This window comes from Eretmochelys imbricata, chromosome 6 (assembly GCF_965152235.1).
Source record: "Eretmochelys imbricata isolate rEreImb1 chromosome 6, rEreImb1.hap1, whole genome shotgun sequence".
Lineage (NCBI taxonomy): Eukaryota > Metazoa > Chordata > Testudines > Cheloniidae > Eretmochelys > Eretmochelys imbricata.
The window spans coordinates 7,338,979-7,359,516 of record NC_135577.1 but is presented as its reverse complement, the minus strand read 5'-3'; the positions used below and the strand labels follow the sequence as shown (position 1 = coordinate 7,359,516).

Below are 20,538 nucleotides of genomic sequence, written 5' to 3'. Positions count from 1 at the left end.
TGCCGCACACAACGGATGTCCCTTTATTATCAATGTAGCAAAGCTGGCTGGCTTTATTGTCCGGGCCGGGGGTGGCCAACCTCTGGCTCCGGAGCCACACGCGGCTCTTCAGAAGTGAAGATGCGGCTCCTTGTACAGGCACCGACTCCGGGGCTGGAGTAGGGTGGCCAGATAGCGAGTGTCAACAATTGGGACGGGGGTGAGGGGCAATAGGAGCCTGTGTAAGAAAAAGACCCCAAAATCGGGATGTCCGGTCAGCGTAGGCTGGAGCTACAGGTGCCATCTTTCCAATGTGCCGGGGGATGCTCACTGCTCAGCCCCTGGCTCGGCCACCGGCCCTGTCCCCACTCCACCCCTTCCCGCCCCCGCCCCTGAGCCTGCCGTGACCTCGCTGCTCCCCCCCAGAGCCTCCTGCACGCCACGAAACAGCGGATTGAGAGGTGCCGCAGGGAGCGGGAGGCGCTGATCGGCGGGGCTGCAGGTGGGCGGGAGGCGCTGGGAGCGGGGTGGGGGAGCGGATGGGGGGCTGCTGACGTATAACTGTGGCTCTTTGGCAATGTACATTGGTAAATTCTGGCTCCTTCTCGGGCTCAGGTTGGCCACCTGGGAGGTTCCTGCGTACCTGACTCTACCGCTCAACTATTGTGAGACCTTGGGCAAATCATTCCTCTCTTTGTGGGTGTTTCCCTCCTGCCGAGGCTGAGCAGACAGCGAGTGTCAAAAATCGGGACAGGAGGTGGGGGTAATAGGTGCCTATGTGAGAAAAAGACCCCAAAATCGGGAGTGTCCCTATAAAATCGGGACATCTGGTCACCCTGCTCCTGCCCTTTGTCTATCTCATATTAACCTCTTTAGGGCCTCCATTATCTCTTATTCTGTTTCTGCGTCGCACCTGGCACAATGGAGCCCTGATCTTACAGGAGGCCATTAAGATCTGTTAAGATTAACAATAATAAGAGTAATTAATTAGTCTTTCCACCAGTCTCCCAATCTTGAAACGAAGCATTTTCCATATGAAACAAAACCAGATTTTATTTATTGGGGTCTTTGCAAACGACAGATACAACCGTCCTCTCGTCCAAAGTCATTACGGCAGAGCATGGGGCCACTTGCGTCCCTGATTGGAGTCTCTGAAGATACTAACGCCATTGGCCAGTCAGATGTCTTGCTGATCACGTGGATCTGTGGTGGGGCTAGGAGGGGAAAGGATACAGCTCCCCGATCGCACAAGAAGACAGAGAATCCAAGAATCATGAACAAAACAGAATTCAACAGCTGCTTTCAAACAGGGCCAGGCCTGCATTTTTCTGTCATGGGGGAGGGTGTGTTACTTACAGGGCTGTTCCAACACCCATTGGAATTAGTGGAAAGGTTCTCATTGGCCCAGATCCCCAGCTGGTGTGAATAGGCCAGGGTGACCAGACAGCATCTGTGAAAAATCGGCACAGGGGGTGGGGGGGGGTAATAGGCTTCTATATAAGAAAAAGCCTCAAATATCGGGACTGTTCCTATAAAATTGGGACATCTGGTCACCCTAGAATGGGCTGTAGATCCACCGGAATCAATGGGGCGATGCCAGTTGACACCAGCTGAGGCTCTGGCCCACTGATTGTGATGGGAATTGGATCAGGCCCTGAATCTCAGGAATCAACCAACAGTCTTGTGTCTCTTTGGAGTCTGTACTTGGATGCCAAGCCCTGCGCTGGGCCTTTTTTACCCGAGCATTCAGCCTTTATCGTAGCCAGTGCTCTGACAGTATGGAACCTGCCTCTCACCCCCCTGAGCTCAGCGTGGGAGTGTGCTTTCGGTCCCATCAACACTAGTGGCTCTGTCCGCTCAGAAAAGGAAGCGAAGCAGGATGACCTTGTAGAGAAAGGTATTGTACCGGGACTCAGGAGAGCTGGGATCGATTCCTGGGGTAAATGCTTGAAAAGTGACTGAGGAGCCTAAATCACAGTTTCAAAAGCGGATGAGACACTTAGGAGCCTTTCAATGAGACTTAGGTGCCTAATTCACTTTTGACATGGGACTTAAGGTTTGTCTACACCACAGAGCCTTGGCTAGTATAGCTATACCAGCAGCGCCCCCTAGTGGAAACACGGTGTAAGCTGTCTGAAGAATAGCTACACCATCTACCCGAACATGCCAACAGAAGCCCTCTTCTATCAGGATAGTTGTGTCTACACCAGGGGTTCTGCTGGCACAGCTATGTCAGCTGATCCAGGCACGGATTTTTTCACAATCCCAGATGACACAGCTAGGCCAACAAAACTTTGTAGTGTAGATCAGGCCTTAGGCTCCTAAGTCTCTTAGCCGCTTTTACAAATGTTACCCTTAGTCTTTCTGTCTCTCTATTATAAAATGGAGGAAACAGTCCTCACTTTCCCTGTCTCGTCTATTTAGGCTGTGAACTCTTTGGGGCAGGGACTGACTTATTGTGTGTTTGTGCAGTGCACCGTGGGGACACTGATTTCAGTCAGGGTCTGTGTAGGGCCTGGTACAATGGAGGCCTTTATCTCAGAAAGGGTCTGTGCAGTGCCTGGCACCTGGGAACCTGCTCTCAGTCAGGATCTGTGCGGCACCTGGGAACCTGCTCCCAGTCAGGATCTGTGCGGCACCTGGCACCTGGGAACCTGCTCCCAGTTAGGATCTGTGCAGCACCTGGCACCTGGGAACCTGCTCCCAGTCAGGATCTGTGCGGCACCTGGGAACCTGCTCCCAGTCAGGATCTGTGCGGCACCTGGCACCTGGGAACCTGCTCCCAGTCAGGATCTGTGTGGCACCTGGCACCTGGGAACCTGCTCCCAGTCAGGATCTGTGCGGCACCTGGCACCTGGGAACCTGCTCCCAGTCAGGATCTGTGCGGCACCTGGCACCTGGGAACCTGCTCCCAGTCAGGATCTGTGCGGCACCTGGCACCTGGGAACCTGCTCCCAGTCAGGATCTGTGCGGCACCTGGCACCTGGGAACCTGCTCCCAGTCAGGATCTGTGTGGCACCTGGCACCTGGGAACCTGCTCCCAGTCAGGATCTGTGCGGCACCTGGCATAATGGGGACGCTGATCTCAGCTGGGGCGTCCAGGTGCTATTGTAATAATACAGTGTCTTTAACATGAGTCATGCCTAATGTATGGGGCCCTACCAAATTCACGGTCCATTTCCGTCAATTTTATGGTCACAGGATTTTAAATGTAATACATTTCACGGTTTCAGATATTTAAACGTGAAATTTCACGGTGTTGTAACCTTGGAGGTCCCAACCCAAACCAGGGTTCGGGGGTTCGAAGGTTGTTGTAGGGGGGTCATGATATTGCCACTCTTACTTCTGTACTGCTGCCTTCAGAGCTGGGCAGCCAGAGGGCAGCTGCTTGGGCTGGCTGTGTGTGGGGTGGGGGGTTACCCTGGCACCCCCCGACCATGGGGCCCTTGGCGGTTGCCCATTTGTCCACCTGTAAGGCCAGCCCTGCCCCTACAATCGCCAGATTTCACAGAGGAAATCAGATTTCACGGTTCCTGATACATTTTCCACGGCCGTGAATTTGGTAGGGCCCTACTAATGTAAGGCAGATCCATGGTTGGCTCCTCCTGCACATGGATTCTCTGATGCTGGACAAGGTGGGAGCTCTGGCTGAAGGATTTCCCACATTCCAGGCATTTATAGGGTCTCTTGCCCAAGTGGACTCTCTGGTGCTCGATGAGGTTGGAGCTCCGGCTGAACCGTCTCTGGCACATGGGGCATTTATAGGATCTCTCCCCAGTGTGGGTCTCCTGGTGCTGAGTGAGAATTTAGCACTGACCAAAGCTCTTCCCGCGCTCGGGGCATTTATAGGGTCTCTCTCCCATGTGGCTCCTCTGGTGTTTGATCAGGGCTGAGTTCTGGCTAAAGCTCTTCCCACACTTAGGGCATTTATGAGGTCTCTCTCCTATGTGGGTTTTCTGGTGCTGAATCAGGGTGGAGCTCTGGCTGAAGCTCTTCCCACACTGGGGGCAACTATAGGGCCTCTCTGACATGTGGATCCTCCAGTGTTTCATGAGGTCCGAGTTCTGGTTGAAGCCTTTCCCGCAGTCAGAGCATTTGTAAGGCTGCTCCCCAGTGTGGATGCGCTGGTGCCGGATCAGGTTGGAGCTCTGTCTGAAGCTCTGTCCACACTCAGGGCAGAAGTAGGATCTGTAACCCAGGTGGGTCTTCTGATGGGTGAGCAGGTTGGACCTCTCACCGAAGCTCTTCCCGCAATGGGGACACTTGTAGGGCTTCTGTCCTGTGTGGATCTTCTGGTGTCTCATCAGAGTCGAGCTCTGGCTGAACCTTTTTCCACATTGGGAGCAGCGATGGAGTTTGACCCCTGTGTGGGTCTTCTGGTGGCTGATCAGCTTGGAGTTCCAGAGGAACCTTTTCCCACACTCCTCGCACCTGTAGGGCTGCCCACCTGTGTGGACCCGCTGATGGCTGAGCAGGTGCAAACTGCTCACAAAGCTCTTCCCACACAGGTGGCAACTGTACGGCCGCTCTCTGCTATGGGTCCTCTGGTGGATCATGAGTTTGGAGGTGTGGCTGAAGTTCCTCTCACAGGTCATCACATCAGCCACGCCATCAGGGGCTCGTTCACCTGCACATCTACCAATGTGATATATGCCATCATATGCCAGCAATGCCCCTCTGCCATGTACTCTAAGGTGGATAGAAAGCTGGCTAGATTGTCGGGCTCAATGGGTAGTGATCAATGGCTCCATGTCTAGTTGGCAGCCGGTATCAAGCGGAGTGCCCCAAGGGCCGGTCTTGGGGCCGGTTTTGTTCAATATCTTCATTAATGATCTGGAGCATGGTGTGGATTGCACTCTCAGTAAGTTTGCAGATGACACTAAACTGGGAGGAGAGGTAGATACGCTTGAGGGTTGGGATAGGATACAGAGGGGCCTAGACAAATTAAAGGATTGGGCCCAAAGAAATCTGATGAGGTTCAACAAGGACAAGTGCAGAGTCCTGCACATAGGACAGAAGAATCCCATGCATCGCTACAGAGTAGGGACCGAATGGCTAGGCAGCAGTTCTGCAGAAAAGGACCTAGGGGTTACAGTGGACGAGAAGCTGGATATGAATCAACAGTGTGCCCTTGTTGCCAAGAAGACCAATGGCATTTTGGGATGTATATGTAGGGGCATTGCCAGCAGATTGAGGGACGTGATGGTTCCCCTTTATTCCACATTGGTGAGGCCTCATCTGGAGTACTGTGTCCAGTTTTGGGCCCCACACTACAGGAAGGATGTGGAAAAATTGGAGAACATCCAGCAGAGGGCAACAAAAATGATTAGGGGACTGGAACACATGACTTATGAGGAGAGGCTGAGGGAACTAGGATTGTTTAGTCTGCGGAAGAGAAGAATGAGGGGGGATTTGATAGCTGGTTTCAACTACCTGAGAGGGGGTTCCAAAGAGGATGGATCTAGACTGTTCTCAGTGGTAGCAGATGACAGAACGAGGAGTAATGGTCTCAAGTTGCAGTGGGGGAGGTTTAGGTTGGATATTAGGAAAAACTTTTTCACTAGGAGGGTGGTGAAACGCTGGAATGCATTACCTAGGGAGGTGGTGGAATCCCTTTCCTTAGAAGTTTTTACGGTCAGGCTTGACAAAGCCCTGGCTGGGATGATTTCGTTGGGGATTGGTCCTGCTCTGGGCAGGGGGTTGGACTAGATGACCTCCAGAGGTCCCTTCCAACTATAATATTCTATGATTCTATGAAAGGTGTATCCGATTTTCTCATGAGTATGAATTAACAAAGCGTTAATGCAGCCCTCTTTGTTTGAGCTTCTACCAGGTCCAGATTTAACTGTTCCTCTTTCAAGACCAAAAGAAAAGGTTGATATCCCAGCTCTACCTTTTCCAGTGTACATGTCTTTTTGGCAGTGAGACCTTTGCTCTAGTTTCAGTTAATTGAGTGCATCTGACCTGGTGTCATTAGCACTAGGAACAGCTTCACATCCAAGTCTTCCCTTTGAACCTGCCCTTGTTCAGGGCTAGGCCTCCTACCAGCAGTGGAATTATCAACTGGATTATTTGTAGCTGTCCAAACACTGTGTAACAACTGTCTTTTTTTGCAGTCATGATGGGGTGTCCAGCCCACACAGGTCTGGAAGGGGTTGGGGTGGTGTAAGCAGGGGGATGGTCCCGCTATTTTGGGGAACTTTCCTGGCTTCAGAATTGGCTACCAACTCCCTTTACTTTTAGGCCTGCCTGACTTCAAGGACTCCCCTTCCTTCCTCCCATATGGCAGAGTCCTCGCAAACCCTACAAGCTTGGACCCAGGATTCCTGGGCGGCTTGATTCCCAGTCTTGTCATGGTCACTTAGGATGGGGACAAAGTTGTCCCCATTCCAGGGTGCTCTCTTCACACCAGACACTTCCCTGACTCACCGATCAATACATATCATTCAAAGCAAATACAGTTTATTAAACAAACAAAAAATTAAAGAAAAAAATTTAAGGCTAAAGAATTGTTAAAGGAAACAAGTAATCCCACCCTTGGGGCAAGGGGACACCACAAACAGCAGTCTTTGGGATGTAAGGAAAGGTCACAGTCTGTTCCTCACACATCCCAGGCCTCCTTCCTAGGCCCTGTCTGTGCTGCGGTGACACTATGGGTCAGACACCTGCTCTGGTGGTGGCCACATGCCCTCAGGATCTAGGTGGCAGGACTCTTCTTCGCAGTGTCAGCCCTCCTGTCTGGTTCACGTCCCCCCTCCGAGTCTGGCAGGGACACCATTTCAGATTTTTTGGGGGTGGGGGAGGCATGACAACTTTAACCGTGATTCCAGGGGCTACTAGGCACCTGAAAACTCTAGGTATTTTGCAGATAATAACTTAGAAATTAGCTGATAGTGTTCCTATCTAATTCTTATATAAAGAAAGGAAAAAACTAGGGCTGTCAAGTGATGAAAAAAATTAATTGAAATTAATCGCAAGATTAAACAATAGAATACCATTTATTTAAATATTTTTACAGTTTCTACATTTTTAGATATATTGATTTCAATTACAACACAGAATACAGTGTACACTGCTCACTTTATATTTATTTTTTATTACAAATATTTGCACTGTAAAAAACTGCATTCAAAAATAAAGCAATGTCAAATTTTAGAGCCTGCAAGTCCATTCAGGCCTACTTCTTGTTCAGCCAATTGCTCAGACAAACAACTTTGTTTACATTTACAGGAGATAATGCTGCCCACTTCTTGTTTACAATGTCACCTGAAAGTGAGAACAGGCGTTCGCATGGCACTGTTTGTAGCCGGCGTCGCAAGATATTTACGTGCCAGATGCATTAAAGAGTCATATGTTCCTTCATGCTTCAATCACCATTCCAGAAGACATGCATCCATGCTGATGACGGGTTCTGCTCAATTACAATCCAAAGCAGTCTGGACCGACGCATATTCATTTTCATTACCTGAGTCAGATGCCACCAGCGGAAGGTTGATTTTCTTTTTTAGTGGTTCGGGTTCTGTAGTTTCTGCATTGGAGTGTCGCTTTTTTAAGACTTCTGAAAGCATGCTCCACACCTCGTCCCTCTCGGATTTTGGAAGGCACTTCAGATTCTTAAACATTGGGTTGAGTCCTGTAGCTATCTTTAGAAATCTCACATTAGTATCTTATTTTGTGTTTTGTCAAATCTGCAGTGAAAGTGTTCTTAAAACGAACAACATGCTGGGTCATCACCTGAGACTGCTAAAACATGAAATATATGGCAGAATGTGAGTAAAACAGAGCAGGGGACATGCAATTCTCCCCCAACGAGTGCAGTCATAGATGTAATTAACACTTTTTTTTTAATGAGCGTCATCAGCATGGAAGCATGTCCTCTGGAATGGTGGTCCCGGACATATGAATCTTTAGCGCATCTGGCACCTAAATATCTTGCGACGCCGGCTACAGCATTGCCATGTGAATGCCTGTTCTCACTTTCAGGTGACATTGTAAACAAGAAGCGGGTAGCATTATTTCCTGTAAATTTTTTAACGCAGTTATGTAACAAAAAGAAATAAATCTACATTTGTAAGTGGAACTTTCACAACAAAGAGATTGCACGACAGTACTTGTATGAGGTGAATTAAAAATACTATTTCTTTTGTTTATCATTTTTACAGTGCAAATATTTGTAATCAAAAATAAGATACACTTTGATTTCAATTACAACACAAAATACAGTATATATGAAAATATATCCAAAATATTTAATAAAACGGCGATTAATTGCGATACATTTTTTAAATTGCGATTAATTTTTTGAGTTTAATCGCGTGAATTAATGGCGATTAATTGACAGCCCTAATATAAACTTAAAATATGGCTTTAATTGGTGTTTGTATATATTTTTTTGCAAATTTAAATCAATCAGGAGATAACATAGCAAGATAGTCCCAGTCCCAAAGCTTGAGGTATCGGTTTTGGAGCCTTGACACAGATATCAGAAACACAAGTTTGATACTTTGTACACTATCTTTAGTAGAGATAAATAAAATCTGCTTACTTTCTCTAACAGACACACTCTGTGTTACGGCCATTATCCACTCCATTTTAGTCATCTGTTTTTCACTCCACTAAAAACGTATTTAATTTTAACATGCGTGGTTAAGTTTTTTCCCCTCTTTTATTAAGGAAACAAATTTATTTTTCTAATTATTTTGGCATTTATGTTTATCAGTGTAAATCATGTACGTAACTCACTAACATTTGACTCCATCATTACTTGGAACCACATTAATTTTTGTACAAATTTTAAGTTATTTTACAGAGATAACTAAAAATACAATTTGAAAATAAGCGACCTTCATCTGCAGCGTCTAAGGTTCTGTGTTTAGCTAATGTTGTTTTAAACTGGCTCTGCTAAGGCGAGTACAAGATAAATTTACATTCTAGAAGGATATTATTATTTGATTGTACCACTTTAATCAATGAATGACAAAAGCATAATTTGGTAATAAAAGTAATAAGGATAATTACTCCAGCCAGGACAGGTTCGGCATTTTAGAACTCACTGCTCAGAATTAAATTTAATCATAAGAGAGAAATAAAATTGTGAAATGCACAGACCAGGCAAAAAACTGTAAAGTAACAGCACTGTAATCCTTAGCGAACGTTGACAAAATAAAATGGCAGAGAACATATGTACGTTTTGACAGGAAGTATCCAGATGTAATAATAGCACCACTACAAGTGTGTGTGAGAAAGAGAGAAAGCGTGTCTGTTGTGGGACGCATGTGAGGGAGACTGCGTGTGAGTGTGTGTTTTTTGGGTGGGGAGTGCGAGGGAGACTGGGTGTGTGTTGCGGGGGGAGTGAGCATGTGCCTGAGTGAGTGTGTCAGCCAGCTGTCTCTTTAAGCCGAGCACTCAGGAGCCTGAAAGCTTGTTCAGTACAGCAGCAACTCCCACATCAGAGCCAGAGGCACCAGCCAAGACAGGCTCCGTCCCCGCACCCCAGCTCAATGGAGACTGGTTACATGGGCAGGGGGACACCCTGACATCAGCCCCCACCTAGCTCTGTGCAGCAGGAGGCAGGCTCCCGGTCCTGAGCAGCTTGGCCAGCAGTGGCTCCATGGTGGGGGAGCGGGGGCAGCGTGGCAGCTGCAGACAGCAGTGGAATAGGGCAGCAGCGGGGCGGGGGAATAGGGGTCAGCATTTTCCCTCCTGCTGCAGACTTCACCAAATGTGGTACAAAACTCAGGGGCAGGGAAAGCAGATGCCCCTGCTGCCCTCCCTAAATGGTGCCCCTGAAGTCCGGCCTGCAAGTCCTTTTGTCTGGTGGCATCTCCCTGCCCAGGGCCTCCACTCGCACTTCCCAGCGGCTCATGGCCGGCGTCTGCTCCCCAGCTCTGGGTCCGTAGCTCCCCGCTGTAGCTCAGCCCTGGCTCCCCATCCACGTGGCTGCTCCAGCTCCCCCTGCCTCAGCACTGCTCTTGTTCGGCTCTGGCTCAGCTCCCCTGAGCTCCCCTGGGCTGCTTCTCTGGCCCCTCTGGTTCTGGCTGCTGGGCAGCTCTGCCCCCAGCTCAGCTCTGCTCCGCCTCCGTCAGCTCCAGCTCACCCTGAGGACAGGCCCTGGGCTCCTGACTCCCTCATTAGCCTGCTTGCCCTGTCAATCAGGCCGAGCTGGAGCGTTGGCTTCTCCCCATTGGCCCTGGGGACCTTGATTTCTCATTGGTAGGGCCCTACCAAATTCATGGTCCATTTTGGTCAATTTCATAGTCATAGGATTTTAAAAATCAAATTTAAATGATTTCGGCTATTTAAATCTGCAATTTCACGGTAGTGTCAATGTAGGGGTCCTGACCCAGAAAGGAGTTGTGGGGAGGGGTCACAAGGTTATTGTAGGGGGGGTTGCGGTCCTGCTGCCCTTACTTCTGTGCAGCTGCTGGGGGCGGCCCTGCCTTCAGAGCTGGGAGCTGGAGAGTGGCGGCTGCTGGCAGGGAGCCCAGCTCTGAAGGCAGAGCCGCCGCCAGCAGCAGCAAAGAAGTCAGGGTGGCAATGCCATACCAGGCCATTCTTATTCCTGCGCTGCTGCCTGCAGCCCTGGGCCCTCGGTCAGCAGCCGCCACCCTCTGGCCGCCCAGCTGTGAAGGCAGCAATGCAGGAGTCAGGGTGGCATGGTATGGTATGGCCACCCTTAGTTCTGCGCTGCTGGTGGCAGGGTGCGGCCTTCAGAGCTGGGTGCCCAGCCAACAGCCATCGCTCTCCAGCCACCCAGCTCAGAAGGTAGCACAGAAGGAAGGGTGGCACTACCCTGATCCCCCTAAAATAACCTTGTGACCTCCCTGCAACTCCCTTTTGGGTCAGGACCCCCAATTTGAGAAACGCTGCTCTCCCCTGTGAAATCTGTACAGTACAGGGCACATAAAAGACCAGATTTCACGGTCTGTGATGCGTTTTTCACGGCCGCGAACTTGGTAGAGCCCTACTCATTGACCGTTCCCCTTTCTTTTGGCACAGGGAGATGGCAACCAAAAGCCCCACTGAGTTTCAGTCAGGAGCCAACAGTCCCCTTGCTGGAGGCCTATTAACCCCACAGGCGGCAGCTGCGGAAGAGCCAGGGAGCATGGAACCCATTGCAAGCGGGTTTAGCCACAGGTGCCGACTTTTCAAAGTGCTGGTGGGTGCTCGACCCCCAGCTCTACCCCAGGCTCTGTCCCCGCCCCGCCTCCTCCCACCCAATTCCACCTCCTCCCCCAAGCGCGCCGCGTCCTTGCTCCTCCCTCCCGGCCTCCCTGCATGCCGCGAAACAGCTGATTGCGGCAGGGAGGGGCAGGTGCCGATCTGCGGGGCCCACCGGCGCGCGGGAGGGGCTGGGGGCAGTGGCGGATTTAGAGTTATTGGGGCCCTGTGCCCAGCTTCATTATTGGGGCCCCTCCTTGGGACCCAGCCAAGAAAAAGAACATTCTCTCTTATCTCTCCCCCCCGCTCCCCTTTTTCATTCTTTCTTTTTCTTCATCCTCCTCCTATAAGTCAAAGGAAGTAAATGAAAATAAAGTGAGGTACTTGACTGTTTTTGTAGTCTAACTTATTTTTCCACAGACCACTTGAAGATTGCTGAGGGTTGCGGCGGACCACTTAATGATCTTTCCAAATATTGTTTCTACCGTTAGCTAACTACTGTAAAGCACTTGGGATAAAAGCGCTTTATGAAAAGAAAATGTAAAAAAATTTGGGGTGCAGGGTCTGGCCAGGACTTAGGGTGCAGGAGGAGGCTCAGGGCTGAGGGTGCAGGGTCTGGGAGGGAGTTAGGCTGCAGGTGCAGGCTGAGGGTTGGGGTGCAGGGTCTAACCAGGAGTTAGGGTGTGGGAGGGGGCTCAGGGTTGGGGAAGGAGGTTGGGGTGTGGAACGCTGACCTGGGGCAGCTCCCGTTTGGTGCGAGGGGTGCAGGTGGGGATGGGGGGGGCGGCAGGCAGGGGGTGTATGAGGGGGCTGCAGGAGTCAGGGCTGGGAGTTTTTTGTGTGAGGGAGTGCTGGAGTTCCCAGTTGGTGCTCAGGTTAGGGGTGGGGATGTAGGGGGGTGCAGGATTCAGGGCATGGGGTGGGGGGGCTGGGTATGTGGGGGGCTGCAGCAGTCAGGGAGGGCAGGGGGCTGGGGATTTGTGAGAGGGTGCAGAGTCAGGGCAGGGGGCTGGGAGCACCCCCACAACCTCAGCCCACACCCCCAGCCCCCTGCCCTGAGTGGCTCATGGCAGGGGGCTGGGTGGGGTATGTGTAGGGGGAGTACGGGGGCCCTGCCTTTGGTCTGCCCTGCCCCGATTCCACCCCCTTCCCCAAGGCCCCGCCTCCGCCTCTTCTCCGCCTCCGTTCCCAGCCCCCTGCGGCCCTGCTCCTCCCCCTCTCTCCCGGAGCGACCTGAACGCCGGCAAACAGCTGTTCGGCAGCGGGGGAAGCACTGGGAGGGAGCGGGAGAGGAAGGGGCGGGAACGCGGCACGTTTGGGGGAGGAGGCAGGGAGGGGAGCTTAGTTGCTGGTTTGGGGCGGAGCCTGCAGCAGGAACCCCAGGAGCTGGCAGGATCAAACTTCTGCCCTCGCAGCTGCCCAGCCCTGGGGCCCCCTCTCACTGGGGGGGCCCTGTGCCTGGGCACCCTGTGTTTCATTGTAAATCTGTCTCTGTCTCAAGGCGTCCTTCACCTCCTTGTTCCTCAGGCTGTAGATCGGGGGTTCAGCATGGGGATCACAAGGGTATAGAACACAGCCACCAACAAACAAACCACCCTGGAACAAATTAACCAGGGAAGAGGTGGATTCTCTGTTTCCTGGTATCCTCACATCACAACTGGTTACCATTCTGGAAGGTGCCTTTTAGTGAATTTCAAGCAATTGGGCTTAATATGGTGGTAAGTGTGTGACATTTCATAGCCGATGAAATAGAGGCCGGATTAGGAGATCGAATAGTTTCACAATCTATGTCTTTATGGAAAACTCAGGGTGGGGTGAGGAACAAGCTCTGCTGTTTTACTGGGTGGCCTGCTTGCTCCCCAGAATCAATAATGAGCAAGTGGGGTGATCCGGGGTACAGCTCAAACATCCAACCAGGCTGGCCAGGGGCAGACATCAGGCCTGCAAGGGAAAGGTGAGCATGGCAGTGACTTCACACAGGCCTTTGGCAGGAACTCAGCCTATTGGGCAAAGGTGATGAGGCGGCTGTGACCCCACAGAGCTCCCTTGACAACAGCCCAGCAGGACAGGGATGCGGGGCAGGGGGAACCTAAGAGACCCCTGTAGCCTTGCTGCACCAAGCCTCCATCTCCCGGTCTCTCGGTCAGGACAAGGAGAGGATTGGGGTGGAGGAGATTCTTTGGGAGTTTTTGCATTTCTGTGTGGATTTTGTTGAAAGAAATCATCATCTGTGTAGAAGGTAAGAAAAAATACAGGCTCTCTCTACAAGATGGGGGACTCTATCCTAGCAGCTTTTCAGGTAGAAGGAGAGAGGTTCTATATCTCTCCATACTGGGCATTGGTGCAGCCACTCCTGGAATATTGTGTCCATTTCTGGTGTCCACAATTTGAGACAGATGCTGATCAGTTGGAGAGGGTCCACAGAAGAGCCACATGAACGATGAAAGGATTAGAACACATGCCTTGTGCTGACAGACTACAGGAGTTCAATCAAAGAGAAGGTTAAGGATGAGCCTAAGAGAACAAATATTTACTAATGGGCTCTTCACTTTAGCAGATAAAGGTTATGAGCAGATAGTGGCTGGAAGCTGAAGCTAGACCAATTCACATTGGAAATAAGAAGAGCATTTTTAACCTCAGCGTTTGGAGCAATTCACCGAGGGATGTGCTGAATCCTCTCAACTGGCCTTTTTTAAAATCAAGATTAGGTGTTTTTCTAAAAAAAAGTCTGCTCTAATTCCTATGGAAATTATTTTGAGGGATGTTCTATGGCCGATGTGAAACAGAAAGTCAGAGCAGAGTGGTTCCTTCTGGGCTTGGAATTTATGAATCTGAGATTCGCTGGGGGCGTTTGGAATTTGTCCCTTTTTGCTTCTCTCTTCCTCCTTCCCTCTTGTCTCTTCTTCTCTTTTCTCTGCTGCTCTTCTTCCTGGGGAGGGTGGGGCTGTGCTCCAGCTGTCATTGTAGGAGGCCCTCACGAAGAGGTGGGGCTGGAATTGTGCGCTGATGGTGATCTCCACTATAGTGATCTCCTGTGGTGACTAGTTGAGATTGCTCGGCCTCCAGGCCTGAGAGTCTTCACACTGATCGGCCAAGAGGGGGGCTATTGCTGAGTTAATAGGGAGGAGACTCAGGCACTCTTGGCTGAGTGCAGTGAGGCCTAAGGCTCAATTCAACGGCATTTCTTTGTCTGTCTGGAAGGCCATAATTTTGGAAGGCTACATCCAATTCATTCCAATATTTAAGGGAATTTCTAGGCATCAGTGGGAAGAACATTGTTGATTTTGGTGACAATTGGAAAACAACACCGCCAGAAAAGCCTGATTTCCGCACTGTGCCCCTTACATTGGTGCTGGAAGCTGAAGGGCGTTGTGACTTGGGAGTTAATTCAGCCAGTCAGTGCTGACTCTCCACGGGCGATTTGCATAAGTCAGCAAATGAGCCTGCAGGTTTCAGTGGGAGCGATGCCCAAGGCAGGCCTCAGGGTCAGGGTCTACGCTCAGGTTGGTGGAGTCGGTGAGCAACAGGTGGCCAAGTTACCACTGATGTCACAGTGTTACTGCTCAGGTTCCTCTGCCTGCAGCAACCCCTGGGCAGTGACTGTCAAGGGGAAGGTTTTGTAGATTTGAAACTTATAAAACAGGAAGCGCAGAAGAGGAATGGCTGAGATGATTTGTCAATAAAATGTAGGTTTTGTGGCAATATCCTGTGCAATTAATACTGGTTCAGGGAGGGAGACAGCATTCCTGCCCCTCCCACCACCTCTGAGCTGGGCCTCCATAAAAGAGGAAGCTACTGCTGTCCAAAGCTGGGTTAGCATTTCAGCTAACTTTGCTTCCAGGGCCTTAGCTATCACGTCAGTGGTGTGACTGTCTTTAAAAGTTGGGAGTGAACATGTTCCCCTTCATGTTATTTTTTCTCTTCTATTTAAATTATTTAAGAGATTGTCATAGATTTCGCCCTAAATAAAGGTTGTCAATTTCAAATTTAATTCAAGCTGGGCTTTACAAATCTCTAAGGATGAAGATTCCACCACCTCCATTGGTCACACTCAGAGCCAGGGAGACTGGGAATAGAGGAAAACCACCAATGAAAGCCAGGAGTCCTGACTCCCAACCCCTGCCTCAGTCACTACAACAGGTCACACTCAGAGCCAGGGAGACTGGGAATCGAGGCCCGCTGGCACGTCCCAGCGCTGGAAGGGAGTGTTCTTCTAGTGGTTAGTGCGGGAGCCTGGACAAAGGACTCCTGGGCTCCATCCCTGGCTCTATCTCTGACTCCCAGTGTGACCCTGAGGCAGTGGCTTCTCCTGCCCAGGCCTCTGTCTCCATCAGTGGGGCTGGGGACACTCCTCTACAGCCCATGGGTCATCACGCTTCAGGAATGTGCGTGAGGTACAAGGAGACCTGGAGATGGGAGGTGTGCTGCTGGCCGTAGGTCAGTGTTCTGAACCCCCGGCTGCTAGCCTGGGTTCATGCATCCCCTGGCAATAAAACATCATCTTGTTTTCACAGCCCCTTTCGATCTCCTGGCTTCTATCCCCTGCCCTGCTGGCAGGGCATTGTGCAGCACCCTTTCCAGCCCGCCTGGGTGTGGGAGATCGAGGAGGAGGGCAAATTACGGACCATCAGTGAGCATCTGCCACCCAGCTCCATCCCATCTAGAGCAAGTGAGTGGAGTTCTCCAGAGCCATCCCCAGTGTGGGGGGAATTGCCCAGAAACAGGGCTCCCAGTCCTTCCCTTGTCGGAGATTGTTTCCCACGTCGAGAGTCTTTCGGGAGAGCAGAACCTGCCACGTGCTGAACACCCCCACCCCAAATCAGTGAAATCAGTGGGAACTGAGGGCGACTCCTGCCTCCTTTGATTGGCACATCTGGGTAATTGTGATTGCCCATCACAATGGGCAATGATCAGGTTCCTGGTACCTAGCCTGGCTGAGAGCATCCCTTATCCCTAGATCCAAGACCTGGGATACAGCTGTCATTCATAGAATCAGAGAATCATAGAATATCAGGGTTGGAAGGGACCTCAGGAGGTCATCTAGTCCAACCCCCTGCTCAAAAGCAGGACCAATCCCCAATTAAATCATCCCAGCCAGGGCTTTGTCAAGCCTGACCTTAAAAACTTCTAAGGAAGGAGATTCCACCACCTCCCTAGGCAACACATTCCAGTGTTTCACCACCCTCCTAGTGAAAAAGTTTTTCCTAATATCCAACCTAAACCTCCCCCATTCTCTGTGTGGTGTTCTCATTTTATTCCTAGGAAAAGGATCCCCAAAGGAGGTGTGAGGATCTTCGACTCTAATGTCTGCAAGAAGCTTCAGCCACCTTCATAGGTAGAAGTCACTGTCTTTCCTACAATGCCACTACTGCCCTTTCTGCTCTCCAGGCCTGCTCCCTGCAGCAGGACAGAGACGCCCCTTAACTCCCCGAGTCCTGATTTCCTGCCATTCAAGGGGTTGGGGGTTTCCATTGCCCACACCCCCACCCCCATCAGATACTTTTCCTGTGGGAATCTCCCTAGAGCAGGGGAGAAATCTCTTCTTCTCTTCTCTGCTCCGTAAATCCACCGACACTGACCTCATCTGAGCTGCTTTGTTTATCCGAGATTAGTGGTATTTTTGGAAAACCCTTAGGGGGTGTGAGGTGGAGCAGGGGAGACGTGAGCTCCAGCAGATTCCCCTGAAAAACACCACCCTGCCTTTCTCTGGTGAGGCTAGGGCTCACTGTCCATTCTGGAGGTGAAGACCGGATGGGAGCTGCTGGATTGACCTTGATGTGCCATGTCCTTGTGTGGATGAAGGACCTACATCTCAGAGATGGCCAGCAGCAGATCTACCACATGTGTCCAGGAACAGGCTAAACAACCTACACTAATAGGTAAGTAAAATCATGGCCACATGTAGACATGAACCCCCTGATCTAAAGCCTAAGGAACAAGGATGTGAAAGATACAGTAATGAAAATGACAGAGAGGAAAACGTTTACTCCGTGAATTCCTATCATAGTGTAATTCAGAGTAACTAATGGGGAAGGGTGGTAGGAGATTGGAATCCCACCATTGCTATGGGATGGGAAGCCAGGGCATTTGCACAAAGACGTGAAAAGTATCACCTGAGTTATATATTGTGACAAAGTTCCTCCTCTACCTTGGTGGGTCTTGCACTTATTGGCGGATTTGCTCGTCTTGGAGCTTCACGGCAGCCCTCGGTTTGGCCGCTTTCGTGAACCCACAGTCCGGCAGGTCAACTCCTCCTGTGTCTGACCAGGAGTTGGGAGGTTTGTGGGGAACACGGGCCCACCCTCTACTCCGGATTCCCTGTGGAATGCAGCTGTTTAGAGTGCCTCCTGGAACAGCTGTGCGACAGCTACAACTCCCTGGGCTACTTCCCCATGGCCTCCTCCCAACACCTTCTTTATCCTCACCATAGGATCTTTCTCCTGGTGTCTGATAATGCTTGTACACCTCAGTCCTCCAACGGTCCGCGTTCTCACTCTCAGCTCCTTAGTGCCCCTTGCTCCCAGCTCCTTACACGCGCACCACAAACTGAAATGAGCTCCTTTTTAAACCCAGGTGCCCTGATTAGCCTGCCTTAATTGATTCTAGCAGCTTCTTGATTGGCTGCAGGTGTTCTAATCAGCCTGTCTGTCTTAATTATCTCCAGAAGGTTCCTGATTGTTCTGGAACCTTCCCTGTTACCTCACCCAGGGAAAAGGGACCTACTTAACCTGGGGCTAATATATCTGCCTTCTATCACTCTCCTGTAGCCATCTGGCCTGACCCTGTCACAATATTTGTTGGCTATCCCTATTCAATGCCCTAGGTACATTGAATGCTGTAAGATCCTAGATGTCAGTCATATTACTAAAACGCTGATTCATCAGGAAATCCTTGTTCAACACAGCATTTAAGCAGATGCCTAACTTGGTGTATCTGTTTTCATCCCCATTGATGTCATGCCTTTAGACACGGGCTCTGAATTTTCTAAATTTCCACAGTGCATCTTATTCTGATCACTAACTCTGTTTCCCAGAGCGTTGCAAGGTAGGAGTAAATATTCCAGTCACTATCTCTAAATGTAGAGAACAACCAGGGGATGCTTTTGGATGCACTCTCTGGGTATGTCTACACTGTAATTCAAAACCTGTTGGCTAGAGCATGAGCAGAGCTTTATGAGACGGCTGCTGCTGCTGTGGACAGCCATCTCAGCACGTTTCCCATTGTCTCTCTTCTGGCTGTGGATGCTCGATTGCAGCAGCTCCGCGGAGGTCCCTGCCATGCCATTTTATCTGTATCCAGCGAGTAGCTGGCACTCGATTGGAAATACATGAAGAGAATCGTCCCGTGGAATTTGGCAACAGCTGTCAGATGGGAGGCGCAGGTGGAGAAGGCCTTGCGCCTGCCCTCAGCAGAGCGGATCCTCAGCATGGCTATGATGATGATAATGTATGAAACGATGATCAGAAAAGTGCTCATTTCAAACAAACTGCCAAAGACAAAAACCAGCATCAAATTCCTATGAATGCTGCTGCAGGAGAGTTTCAGGAGAGGGGTGAGGTCACAGAAAAAGTGATTGATGACATTGGAGTCACAAAAGGATAATCTCAACAAACCACTTGTGTGTATCAAAGCATTCACAAAGCCCCAGAAGTAGGACCCAGTGACAGCATCAGGCAGACCTTCTTGGTCATGCTGACCATGTAGAGCAGTGGATTTCAGATGACCATATAACGATCGTCCGCCATGGCGGCTATGAGGAAGATCTCAGTGGTGGCAACTACAGCAAAGAAGCCATATTGCGTAATGAACCTGCTCTAAGATATGGCTTTGCTCTCCACTAAGAAATTGACCAGGATATTGGGAGCAATGGTGGAGAAATAACAGGTGTCTAGGAACGACAGGTTGCTGAGGAAGAAGCACATGAGTTTGTGGAGATGGGAGTTGATCAGAATTACCAAAATCATCCCTAAATTCCCCAGCAGGGTGATAAAATAGATTAGTAAAAACACTACAAAAAGCATGGACGATAAGCACTGGAGGATTTGTTAGTCCGATGAAAACCAACCTAGTCACCCTTGTGTCATTGTTTCCAGCCATTGCCTTAGCTTGATTCTTAGCTGCTGGGATAATAAATATTATGTATTATTTCTATTGCTTTCGCACCAGGGGGCCCCAGTTGCTGACCAGGACCTGGTGGCGCTAGGAGCTGTACAAACACAGAACAAAAGGATGGTCTCCGTCCTAAAGAGCTTACCATATATTTACAAGACAAAAGACAACAGATGTTTACAGAAAGACAGATCAGGGGAGCACAGGCAAACATGATAGGCAGTGAGCACAGGATATCACCTAACGCTATAATAACTGATGTTTGTTGGCCTAGTGCTACGGGCTGGCGGCCAGCTCCAGTCAGCTGGTTACTGCCCTCTAGGTGTTGGCCACGATTCCAAAACCTTCCTAATTTCGGCATCAGCTGCACAGTGTGCACAATAGCTTCCTGGCTTTTATTAAAGCAACAATATAAAGATTAAAACTGGTGTCTGTCTTTTTAAGTTCCCTGCTCCCAACAGGCCATCACTTATCTCTAACCCACAGCACCTGTAAACAACCCAGGTGTCCCTCAACTGCTGCAGACCCATGGGAGAGAGAGAGAGATTGGAACTTACTGTCAAACCCAGGCCAGCTTCATCAGCAGTCCCTAAGTCACTGGATCACCCAACAGCCTCCCAGCCACTGGCAATCTGGGTAGAGAAAGCAGCACCCTCACTGAGGTGAGGCTAAATGGATAAATAAATGTGGTGACGTGTCTCTCATACTCCCTCTGTTTCATCCAAACATCACACAGATCTCACCGTATCCAGAAGAACGTGGCCGTAAAAGGGCTCATGAGCTCGTGTACTTACATAAGGTCCCTCTGTATTCCTTTTATTCACATCGATAGTACTGTATGGAAAAGTCATTTTAGGATCAATGAAGTTATTCTGAAAGACCCCAGATGAGGAAGATACTTAAGCATGTGCCTTACTTTAACCACACAGGAAGTTCTAAATTAATGGGATCATCCAAATGCTTAAAATTAGCACCAGGATCACAGTAAAATATCACTCAAATTTTATAAATATGCCACAGTGTAGGCCACTATTATTATTACTTATTTTTTGTATTGTGCTAGCACCAACATGCCTAGTCATGGGTCAGGACTCAATTGTGCCAGGCGCTGTACAAACACAGAGCAAAATGACAAAATGCTTACCAAGAAAACCAAGAGATAGCAGGTGGATACAGACACAGAAATGGGGAGGACAAGGCAACAACGAGACAGTAGTCATCATTTTCAGAGGCTTAATATTACAGGTGGAAGATTATGTAGGTCGGACATAAACACATTAATTTTTGATC

General features: G+C 49.9%; 2 protein-coding genes across 2 annotated transcripts in view; one reads left to right on the top strand and one right to left on the bottom strand.

The window, feature by feature from the left end:
* LOC144267068 (uncharacterized) overlaps window positions 1–20,538 on the top strand; it is a 620,395-nt gene that overhangs the window by 487,214 nt on the left and 112,643 nt on the right. The gene's annotated exons all lie outside the window — the stretch shown is intronic.
* Window positions 1–20,538, bottom strand: part of LOC144267010 (uncharacterized) — a 93,811-nt gene that overhangs the window by 4,699 nt on the left and 68,574 nt on the right. The window contains 3 exon segments of the mRNA XM_077820620.1: window positions 1,657–1,659; window positions 3,591–4,305; window positions 4,390–4,461. Coding sequence (XP_077676746.1) covers window positions 1,657–1,659; window positions 3,591–4,305; window positions 4,390–4,461 — 790 coding nt within the window.